A 12484-nucleotide genomic window follows, 5' to 3' on the forward strand; every position below is an offset into this window, starting at 1 on the left:
TGGAGTCAGAGTATCTCAGGTAATCACATTTCAATGCAAAACTAGAAATTTTTCTCTCTAGAAAATGTAGTTTCCTATGTAAATGCTCTCATTTTCTAAGTCCATTTAGCAAAATATTAAAAGCGAGGAATTAAATCTGACAAAGAAGAGGAGCAGGTAGTTGCCTGTGTTACACATTTGCATCTTTAAAAAATTTTTTTGGTTCATTTATGTCTAAGTATGGAAAAACAAAATGTGGGCTTCTGCTTCCCATCTTCTCCAGTCACTCTTATGTCCTTTTTTCTACATTTTAAGTGGTTCCAGAGCTTTTTTGTTTGAAGTCATTTTCAGCTGCAGACTCTTTCTCCACACAGCAGGAAATACCATCTTTCTTTGAAAATAGCCAGTGGTCGCTGGATCCTGACACAGCCATTCTAGTCAGCAGGAAGTTGAGAGAGCTTTAGCATAATACTTGTCTTTTCAGGAAGCTCTACCTAATTGAATTTAGCATCACAGCTTCTGCGAAGCAGAGTAGCCTCCAGCCAGAGGCTCGGTCACTGTTGATACACATTGATTATGATAGACACTTAGAAAAGGCAAACTATGCACATTTACAGCTTTTAAGACAGTAAAGGAAGACACAATCAAGCATGCAAATGTACTGTGGATTCTATTTCATGTCCCTATTCATTTGCATTTCCCGTCACCTAAGGGATTAGATTATCTAATGAGATCATCTTGTCAGATTAATTTAGGGTGGAAGGGAAGGTCTGAAGTTATTTCCTGTGGACCAGATTCATTAAAAAAAAATGTTCAACTCAAGTGCAGTATAACAAGTTCATGTGAGCTGAACATGTTACTTTCTGCCTGATCCGAGGACTGGAGTAGTTCTTACGGCAGGGATGCAAGGAAGGCATTTTGGAGACAGTGCACTTGCTTGTCCGGAGTCGGAGGGAGTCTGTCTGACGTCTCTTTCCTTGCAGAAGGGATGATGGTTGTTGCTGCTGGAGGGAATGCCTCTCTCCAGAATATTTGATAATTAAGCAATTCACTCCCCCTCAGTTTGGGCCTCTGGATCTTCTAAACTCCTCCAAGAATGCAAGTTCTCCAAGGGATCAGTAATCTAATTGAATCCATAATGTCTAGGGGAAAAGACCGTACGTTTTTCAGTTGCACCTTGCTTTGTGCTAGATTAAGACAAATTTTTAAGATAAAACAAAACAAAAGCTTTATACATAAAAAAACTAAAAGGGCCATAAGGGATCAAATCAAGACCCATCAAGCCCAAGTGCTAATTGAGCAGTCCATAGTTTATAAACAAAAGTAATTTGATCTTTTTTGTTTTGATATAATATTGGGACTACATATTTCTCAAAAATATTGTTGGAAAATAAAATGCGAAGAAAACTAGAACACATAAACATCTATTGAGCATTTTTTCAATGAGAAAACCAAAAACAAACTGTGTCAGACTCTGCTGGAATGCTTTTTCTCATTCCTAGATCTGTTCAGCAAACAACAAGAATCAGTTATCCACCAAGCTGGGCTGAGAATCAGTTGATCTGGTTGCTGAAATTTGCTCCTTGGTGTAGAAACTATCTCTTATTATAGTCAGTGCTCAACATATTGAGGCCCAGCTATCATGTGGAGCCAGAATAGGGTTGCTCTTATACAAATAATAAATACTAGTAGCATCAGTGGAGCTTTACTGGAAGAAATATTAATGGAATTCCTTGGACCCTCATCCCACAAGGGAGAGGAAATGAGATCTCTTGATTCATTTCAGTGCCTATGGTAAGATAGTATTGCTCCGAAATCAAGTTTTGAATTGGCATTGTGAACTGTATATGATTATTTTAGTGGGTATGACAAATGCAATAAAGTAAATATTTAATCCCAAAACAAAAGAAATCAGAATTTGATCATCAACTGATCACCAGTGGAAGAAGTGGCATATATAACCTTTTTCAGAGGCATTACGCCTTTCTAGACCTAGTGGCTAGTGAGACTTCTTCACTCAGGAAGCAGAAAGCTTCTTGCTGTCTTTGTTGGAGAGTTTGTTCTTATTCTGAAACAAGCTGTGTCTGCTGCATGTTTCTCTGCTAGCCAGAATATCGTCTGTAGACTTTGCACCTGGGAACAGGTTATGCGGATAAGATTTTTCTTTTTTATTCAAAATTACAAGAAGTAAAAAAGCAAGATCCTGTTATCATAACAACCTTGATAGAGTCAGGGCTCTGGTGTGACCCTAAGTCAATGTGGCCTTCATACAGATATACAGATTTTAGTAATGGCTTTATAACCTTTTTCCAGCTGTGTAATTATGTTGCTAACTGTAAACTGAACACAGCAATTAAACACATGGGTTATTTTGTTCAATTGCTCCAGTTTCTTCTTACTTTTTTAAGGAGATGCTTACTTTTGAGTGATGATATAATTGCATTTAGCAATACAGTCTTCATCTGGTAAATCAAAGTAATCATAGGCTATGTTCCCTTTTGGAAGTTCAGATGCTAACAGGGTGGATTCACTGTAAAGAAAGCATGGACTAGATATCCAAGCATATCTTTCTGCATCCGTATCTTTTAATATACTCCACATTCCCCTTTACTGCCTGCAGAGTCTAATTTATCAGGACTTAAAAATTCCACCGGTAGGGTTTTTGAAAACTGTACAATCAGGCAAGAAAATGGAACGGTCTGTTACTATTGTGGGGGGCCAGTAATTAAGATTTATCTCAATACGGAGACTGTAAACAGACAAGATCATTGATTAAGAAAGCATTGCAGCTGCAGAACACTGAGTTCCCGTCTTGAAAAGACACTCAGATCTTTGTCAGAAATTACATGGTTCACAAAAGCTAAAGGAAAGCTTGTGCTGAACGGGAGACTTCTCCATCCCAGCTGAGCGCCGTAACCACAGGCGCCTCTTTGCCTTCCTTCCTTCTGGCCCCAGGAATCTGCCAGTGGTTTCCCTGTAGTGGACCAGCCTCGAGAGGAAGGGGTGAATGCTGCCCAGCCAGTGCTGATGCCACTCTTCTGGGAGATGAGAAACGTGGGTCTGAATCCCTTCCCTGTGTCCCTGTTTCCACTCTTCCTCCATTTACCTTCTCATCAAGACCCCTAGAGACCCCCAGGCATCACATACATTCATCAAGCTCGTCAAACGAATACTGTGCATGCAGGGGACAGAGCAATGCGAACGTCCTCCTTTGGGCCTTCCTGTGGCTGGGGTTTTATCTGTGTTCGTCTTCTGGTTTCTTCAGGGCAGGTATTGTCCTTAATTTTTGTGCCATGTACAGTGCTGGCCACTTAACAAAGATTTAATAAAGAGAAGATACCTTACAGGGCTGTCGTGTGTCGAGAAGAATTAGCATCCAGAAGAAACTTTGAGACCTTTTGTTCTGCTATCCTGATCAAAAACAGACTGCAGGAATGGCATCTCTTATTGAATAAATCTGTTTCTTATGTGGATTTTGAATGGCCTGATTTTTCCACCAGTATTAGGTTGCTCATTACTTTCTGTTTTCCTTGGCACTGTGTGTCTAAGAATCATGGAGTAAGCTGGTCTCCATCTGGATCCGCGTTTGAATACAGAGGGATGGAATTAAGTAAGCAGGTTGCCTTTTTGGTTTTAATGATGAACAGCATTACCCCATTTCTTTTGCAATGTGATGGTACTAATGAAGTAAAAGCCCTCATGTTGATAAACTGAAATGAAGCAGAGCAGGATTTACATGTGGTGGGCAAGACTGAAATCAAGTGAAAGGGAAGAGGCAACCCAAATCCCACCGACAAAAGCTGCCATCCACCACTCTCTGCAATGGGGTGGCTTTGCCTCAGGGAGGCCCTAAGTCACGATGCAAACTCTTTGGTCCTTGGAAACCTTCCTGCTATTCTGAAGTGTGTGCTGAGAATTTAAAAACTGAACATCAGCTCCTTTCCCTTCTCATACATAATATCTGTGAGTGTGGAGTGTCAGAGAACCCAGTTGGCTGAAAGCTCAATGTATAATTTATTTTTAATCGCAGGATTATGTGGATAAACAGAATCTGCTGCCTAACAATGTCAGTTTGTTAATCAGCTGTAATCTTAGTAGTATTAATAACCCAAATCTGCAACCATCATGTCAGCCAGCCTCACAAATCAGCATAACAATTGTCTGCAGTGCAGCAGGATGCTGCGCGTCGCTCTAACTCGGGTGCCCTGGAAACTCGTGCTGCATAACTGAGCGCTCAGCGGTAGCATATTTATGGCATTTGTAGCTGGCGTATGTGGAGTTTACATTCTGTCTTCCACATCTCCATCTTCATCTCTTGTAACTGTTGCCAAGCTGTCACTGTTCATCGGGGTGACGGGTTGAACAGTGGTTGGAAGCACAGTGTGGCTCCTGCAGCTCTCCTGTGTCACCGTCGTCCCCGCCAATTCAAGTGCTGTCACCGCCATGCAAGGGCTCGCTGCTCCTGTCCTTTTTCCGTAAGGCAAATACGTTTCTGGTTTTAAGGTAGACAGTGTCTGACTGCCTCTTTCCCACAAACTCTTTCAAGAAACTTTCCTTGTAAATTGAAACCTAAGTGGCTTTTCTGTGTCACTCCTTCAGATCTACAACACAGGTTTGTTACTCATGAGGTAGGGTGTTTGGGTGAGGAAGAAATCTTAATGGTAAGCTATGATTAACATCGTTCGGTGCGATTCCACTTGCAGAATTTGCAGCCTGTAAACAGGACCATTCTCATGACCCCAGGCTCCCATGGATTTCTCTTGATAACACCATCTAATCGGATTTAGAGTTTAATTAAACAGCTGTCACTTTGCTTCCTCATTCTGCCGCAATTTAATGTTGAATTAGTTCCTAAATTAGTCATGGTTGAATGCTTGCCTTCTTACGATTGCGAGGTTGAATGAACATAAGGTTTGCTCTTCAGCTAAATTTTAGCAACTAAGGCTCATTTTCTGTATTCTTGCTCTTTGCGCAGAACTCCCACTGACATCAGTGGAAGTTCCCTGGCTGAAACAGCGATGGAATAAATTGTGATATTCTTGCAGAGTTAACCATAATGTTACCTAACTTCCAGGAATACGTAGCTGACGAAATGCGAGCGCATGCATCTCCTCAGCTCTGGCTAGAACACATCAGCTTTATGGATGTTATTTTCCACCTCTAAAAAAGAACTGATTTTTTTGAATACCAGCTCTGCTGAATTTTCTGTGACATAGCACAATGAGTGTGGAAAAAGTGTTTATACCAACATTATTCGTAATGGGCTTTATCCAAATTAACTCTGAAGTAACCAAGACCAGAGTATGACCAAAAGTTTATGGTACTCTCGATCATTATGTCAGGCTTAGCTTGCAGTCCAAAATTCACCTGCTTCTAAGCAGCAAAGCTTGTGACTTTCTGTCATAGTGGTGATACTTGCAACTGGTCTCACTGAACTCAGCTCTCAATGTGATGTAATGTTGGTGTCAAAGCCTGACTCTGGTCTCATCATTTTTCTTTGTAATGCCAGTTGATTCTTCTCCTTTTATATAAATGTGGTATGGAGATTTGTGACTGTCGTAACTTGGTATTGGCATATATAGAGGAACTTGAAATCACTAGACATAATTTAACCAGTTCTTGCCCGTGGGATTCTTGATCAAATGTTTTTTCAAATCATGCAGAGAAATGAAATGCGAGTATCCCCTTTGTCCTGACTGCTTGCTCTGGAGTCACACGTAATCGAGCGCTTAGCTACAAAGAGGTAGGGAAGGCACTGAGACCTCCTACTTTCTTTGTGTATCTGGGGAAGACAGATAAGCAACAGAAGTTGCTCACACCACAGAGGGTTCGTACCGTGCTTGCGGTATGAGGTGCCAGCACAGAAGGTTCTGTGTCTGTATTAGGTACTACATTGTTGTGACCTCTGGGCTTCATTTGTGAGGCCACTGAAACATGCTGAAGGTTGGTGCGGAGGAGGGACAGTCTGTGGCCTTGGTGATGAGTGTGATGGTTCAGGTCCTTTGTTAAATTTTCCATCAAGCAAAAGAAGTGCTGACTTGAGCTGGGCAAGGATACAAGGCATTATCTGAGCCGGGAAAGGATAGGTGTTTTGTTAGTGGGTAAAGAAAATGCTATGTTGGGTGAAGACATTTACTGTTTTCTGTTTAGGAGAACTAGGTTGAAGTTCAAACTTTTCAGTCACTTTTTAAAGTCATTTCTTATGCACACAACTAAATGGTTTGTGTCTGACTGTCTCCTTCAGTGGGAGCCTTAAGTCTAGCCACTAAAGTCTTCCTATAACCCGTACAGGAACAAGAAAGAAAATACTCCTTAATACCACTGTTTGCTAGTTAAGTATGTACAAATAGTAATGGTTTCCTCCATATGCTATATTCATTAAAGCGATGCCCTGGTAACAGGAAAGGATGATCCTAGTCAAGAGTTGACAGGCGGTTCTTCATGCAAGACGACTGACTTTGTCTCTGCAGTGTCAGTCAGACCTCGTGTTTCTCTCATCGTACTGCAAAGACAGCATGAGCCTCCCAAAGAAGTTCACGGCTCACATCTCACCTCCAAATCAGTGGGAATTACTTAAGTAGCTCCCCATTTTGATTTTGGAAATGACAACCCTTGTTTTTTGAAAGTTCGTAATACTCTTACAGAAACTTCTTTCCAGCTTGGATATTGATGCCTACTTATAACTCATCCTCTTTCTGTTCTCTCAATTTACTTTAAACGGCTTTCCCCATTTTTAAATTTATTGGGAACAAGTCCAAATATTGCTATCAGACATTTTCAGTCTTTTGCCACACAGAATAAATTTGATTTTAAAACTTTAGTTGCTGCCTGCACAGAAAGTAGATTAGTTCTTGGGGGATTTTAAAAATTAAGGAAAGTGGAAATGGCCAAGTTGCTGTGATTTTGAAAAGTGCCTACATTTTAAATGAGTTCTTAGCTTCTCCAAAGGTTTCTTAGTAATCTTGTTTGTATACTCCCAAACTAGCTTGCAAACAGGATAGTATATTGCATTTAAAAATAGAACATAAAAATCACCACCTATACCAGCTATCATATTTCCTGCAGTTGCCTGATGTGAGAACAATTGTTTTCTTTATATTGCTTGATGTATTCTCAAAGATTCAACTGCAATTTCTGTTTATCAATGGATAATCCAGGGTGCTAGAAGCAATGGCCGAATGTAAGGGAAACGCCGGTCCTGGGTGTTGAATGAGAGCCCTCTTGTCTTTGGTGCTTGTTCAGAGTGCTCAATATTGTGGAGCAGGCACACATAAGAGTTCTACTTAAGCTCCTTTTATTTTTATGAAGTTCCAGTTCAGCTTTTGAGGAGTCTTGGACCATGGATCCTTTCATATATTATTTACAGTTTTCTGCCTAACAGCTTGTGTATGGGCGCAGACAGTGGGCCGATTCTCTGTCACATTGAGGCCTTTGATTCTATCGCAGCAATATAAAGGAAACATAGAGGAGGCAGAAGTTGCACCATAAGGCCATTCAGTATACGGGGGTATAGGATGTACTTTTTTCTATTTCAGTCGTAACCAGAGACAAAAGAAGTAAGACTGAATTCCTTGGTCTTGCCTGTTTAAATATCACAGCTGAAGAGCACAGGGCATTTACAGACCAAATAAGGGAAGTGACAGATTTGAAAATTGCCTGTGCCATAATGTGTAGTATATTAATAGCTTATACTTTAGTGTTTCTTAATCTGTGTAATACCAATGAGTTGTAACTGAGTTCAGTGGAGGTGAAGTATGAAGGTTTCCATCTCTCCTCAAAGCTGTAGCAAGGTAGCTACCAATTGCTTCCTAATGCTGAGGATCGCTACTGATTGTAATGGTACCAGCTATGGACTCATTAGATGATGTGTCCAATATATTTCCATTTCCTCTGTGCACATCATGAATGCAAAATTCCTGTAGTTGGTATTGTAAAACTGTATGTAGAACTTCAGTAGCCTTTATCATGACAAACTATGCCTTTTACAATTTTTTGTGCAGATGCTGACCTGAAGCAATTAATCAAAATAAATCCATTCAAATGCAGAGTGCTTCCTTTAATGAATCCATTAGCAAAGGGCAGAAGATTGAGGTTTCTAATTGCTGATAATGTGCTAGTAGTCAAATTTGCTGTGTCTTCTCTCCAGAAAGGTTTTGGGGAATTTCAGTAGGTTTTTTAACCTTTGTAATCGTAGCTTTATATCAAACCCACTTAGAATTCAGATTCCCCAGTAACGACCTATTGGAAAGAAAGAAACAGAAGTGACAGGTTATTACTTAACAACTGGGACATGAGTTCTGTACTGTAATAGTGCACAAAGCAGGATTATCAGTCACAGTTGCTTGTCCAGCTTCTTCATTTTAAAGGTTCATTTTGGGATGATTGAAGCAAATAGCATCGTTTAGGATACAAGATATATATTGTGTTATTGTCCATTTGGAAAATTTCAGAATCATAAAATAGAGGGGTGGAAGGAACCACAAGAGGTCCTCTGCTCCCTTTCATTTGCTCAAAGAACCAGTGTTATTTCTGAAAGATGTATATAAAGTACTTAAAAAATCTCTTATGATAAACTGCATTTTGTTCTTTCCCAGACAACCTATTCCAGCACTTCCCTATCATTATTTTTATAATAGAGATTGTCTTAATGTCAAACTTAAATCTTTCTGGTTGCAGTTTAAGCCTGTTCCTGCAGGCCCTGTCCATGAATATGGAAAACAGTTTATTCTTCCTCCTTTTCAGTAGACTTTTACATATCTGGAGACAGTGAGCATCTTTCCACTTAATCTTTCCTAGGCTAAACTATCCCAATTCTTTCAGTCATTCCTCACAGATCATATTTTCGAGACTTCAGATTACTCTCATCGCTCTCTTCTATTTCTCTTCAGTTGATCCATGTCTGTCTTGAAGTGTAATGCTCAAAATTGGACATGGTCCTTTAGCTGAGGCCTTGCTAGTGCCGAGTGGAGCAGAAGGAGTACCTCATGTATCTTACAGGTGATACTCTGTTTATACATCTTACTTCAGGAGGATCCTTTGTTTTGATTTGTTTTTAAACCACAGCAGCATGAAATCGCTAACTTATGCTCAGCTTGTGATCCACTGTAACTCCCGAATGCTTTCTGAGAGTAGCTTCTCTTGTTAAATCTTCTCCATCCTGTATTTATAGAATTAGTTCTTGCTACTATAATGTAGCACCTTGCATTTAACCTTAATTGCATCCTGCTTTTTCAAGCCATGTCTCCAATACTGGACTCTTATCCTGTCCTCTGGTGTGGTTGCAGTGCCATGGTGCAGGCTCAGAGCCTAGCAGCGGCTCTGCTTGGCGATGCAGCAAACGCGAGTTAGCGTGGTCTGCTGCCGTTCTCCCCATCACCCAGCGTAGCACCAGATTAGAAAAAGCTGGTCTTTCCCTGCTGGTTCACAGCATGGGCAATCTTAGGAGCACAGGATTTCTCCTGCAAGTCAGAGTGCCATGTGGTCTTGTCTGCTGGGCTTCCCACTTACCTACCCTCCTGTTTGTGTTATTATTTGACTTTATGTTAGACCCACTGGTTTCTCAGCACTGCAGGCAGGAGCAAAGTCGAACTGGGGGAAGATCTAGTGACTTGCAGGCAGTTTGTTGCAAGGTACACCCAGATGATGAACTTGCTGTGTTGCTCCTGGCACCTAAGTTTCACCTCACCGCATAACCACATCTCTTCATTTTCATCTTCTCTTGGAAATGGGGTGGGGTTGTTTTGTTTTGTGTGTATATGATTTTCTTATGTGTCTGAAACATCATAAATTGCCATTAAATGCACACATGGATGAATCTCCAAGCCACACAGTATGTTTTATATCTGAAAGATGTTTCTGTTTATGGGATTTCTCTTTCTCTGAACCTGTCACTTTAAATTAGATTTCTCTATCAGTAATTCATTTCAGTAGCTAAAGACAAACTGGATCAGAGTGGAATCATTTCAAAGCAGAGCTGAGATAGCCTGAAAAGGTGCCCTGTCATTTCCACAAAGTCTCTTTCTGCTCCTTCACCCTGGAGTCCTTAGTTCGCACTGTTTAACACTCTGAGTCACAAAAAATAAGTAAAGGCGTTAAGGGATTGAGGCAAAAGATCCATTTCCAAGGACACACAGTGCTTCCAATAGCCGAACAGGCAGTGAAGAATGTGCTGAACCTGCCTGTTGGTGAGCCTGTCTGGGTTGCTCAACGTTTGTTGCTTTGGAAATCTGCAGACAGAAAGTGGTCATGTTTATTATTGAATTCTTAGTCACAATCTGCTCCTTTGTGCCTGTTTCTGGCCTTTTGGAAAAAAACAGTACAAGGAAATGAATACTTTGGAAACAAATTTTCAAGTTTGGTTCGCAAAAGTTAAGTGCCAAAAGCCATGCATTTCCCTACAATATTCTGCTGTTAAAAAATGCTAGGCACCTGGCAGAACCTGTATCGGGTGGGGAGTCTCCACCTTTGAAACAATACGGAGTTCCTAAAAATGGCCTTAGACACCTAAAAATCGTTATTTATAAATTTGGCTCTGATTTACTGTGTTGCATAGCAAGGTTTCCGTAAATGCTGTAGGAATTACGTAGGGTTCTTACTTTCCCAGAACAGTCAACATCCCTTTTCTTAACAGTTTTTTTAAAGTTTGTTGGGGTTTCTTATGAGAGCTGTAGGAGAACCTGAGAAATAACAAGTTGCAAGATGAAAAGAAAATCTGACCCAGATATCAAACTCACTAAACTTGAATCGAAAACAATGTCTATTGAATCAGTGCTCCGTTTTGCTACTGCTGACTTCAGTAGCTGCAGTCCTCTCAACTTTGGTGCTGAGGATTTTGCTGAATATTTTATTCACTTTATAGACCTGAAAGCTGGAAAGTTGGAGAAAACCGTAAAGTTGTTCCTGCATGGGAATCTTGGGAATACAGCGATGATGAAACAATTCCAGTTGCTAGAAGAGCTAGCTTAGCTGATGGTGCATTGAAAGGCTTTTATATGCCATGACCCAAGTTCAAACTCCAGATTTCCTTGTTATTTCTCTACAGTTAATAGAATCGCTAACTCTTTCTGGATTCCTTACATTTCTTCATCGGCCATATCAAAGGAAATTAAATCATATTGAAACAGTTCCAGATACAAAGTTCACAGAGAGGCCCCATCTTTGCAATGGGCTTTGATTCAAAGAGTAATATTTTTTCTTCCAGACTTTTGCAACCTATCCCAAATGTTGCCAGTGAGATCCAGTTTAGTAAAAATGCTGAACTCATGTTTTGGAAGGTAGATGTTGGGAAAAGCAGCACATACTTAAAAAGTAGAGGTGACCTGTGATGTGTTCCTGCCTGCACTGAGCTAAGCTGCTCTCATTTTGCTCCCTGTTTAACAGTGTACAATGCAGCTGATGGTTGTTTCTTAGCAAATGTACAGATGGGGGTTTACTACATTTTACCAAGTTGAGCCTGACTGCAGGTGAGGTTAGATGAGCTGCTGAGAAATAACCTGTTTCTCTTGAGTATAAGCACAGCTGAAGAGCTGGAGCTTGTGTTCTGGAAATCTCTTGGGCAGTCCCGTAACAGTGCTCTGCTTTGCTCCGTTTGCAGGACACGGAAATTCTGAACACAGCAATTCTCACCGGAAAAACTGTTGCCGTGCCCATCAAAGTGGTCTCCATTGAGGAGAACAGTGCTGTGACAGACATCTCAGAATCAGTGGAGTGCAAATCCTCTGATGAAGATGTCATCAAGGTAAGTTCATGCTGTGTGTTGGCTTCTGAAATGTCACGCCTTGCTCTAAAACAGGATAATAGTCCAGGATTGACCAGTAAATTTAGTCCTGCAAATTGATCACTCTTTGGTTTCAGTAGTGCGAGGAGGAGGTATTTAAAGACAAAGAGAGAGTTAAGTGCATCAGCACAGTCACCACACCGAGTTTCAGCAGAATTTTGGTGTTTAATTTTTATCTGTGTCCTTGCTTTAAAAGATCGTGATAATGTCACCTCAAGTCCTCCGTGCGCAGTTAGTCATTCACTCCAAAACCAGCTCTGCTGCAGCTGGTTAGTACTGCCTCTCCAGATGTTTCTCATCACCTTTCCAGCTGTGATTATCACCTCTGCAGCTGAGTCAGTGGGACGGACTGTACAAGCTTGCCCCAGCAACTGCAGTGCAAAGTCACCCTGCTCCACTTCACATTCTGCTGAGGGCTGTTTCGAATTAACAAGTTGATTCTGCACAGAAGGGGCTGGAAAGCACTCATATGACCTGCCAGCTTTAGCGCTAGCAGCTTAATGTTACGCAGTAACAAACACCAGTGGGTGGTAGGGTCTTAAGGCAGCTCAGCTATTTCTGCTGTGCATGTGCAGTCACAGCCCTGAAGGGAATTCCCAGTTGTGCAGTGAGTCGGTACAAAGACAGTGCTCCCCGGGAAGCCCACTGCAGCTTTCCAGATAGGGCTTCCATAGCGCATGGTCTTTGAGCAAGGGTGATTTTATCCTCCGTCCATAAGCTCTTTGGAAC

The 12484-nt window shown here is 41.1% G+C and overlaps 1 protein-coding gene across 1 annotated transcript in view; it reads left to right on the top strand.

Annotated features, from left to right (window-relative positions):
* TMEM132C (transmembrane protein 132C) overlaps positions 1–12484 on the top strand; it is a 218977-nt gene that overhangs the window by 174606 nt on the left and 31887 nt on the right. The window contains exon 5 of the mRNA XM_026114607.2: positions 11573–11716. Coding sequence (XP_025970392.1) covers positions 11573–11716 — 144 coding nt within the window. The remainder of the gene's footprint in view (positions 1–11572; positions 11717–12484) is intronic.

Source organism: Dromaius novaehollandiae, chromosome 17 (assembly GCF_036370855.1).
Source record: "Dromaius novaehollandiae isolate bDroNov1 chromosome 17, bDroNov1.hap1, whole genome shotgun sequence".
Lineage (NCBI taxonomy): Eukaryota > Metazoa > Chordata > Aves > Casuariiformes > Dromaiidae > Dromaius > Dromaius novaehollandiae.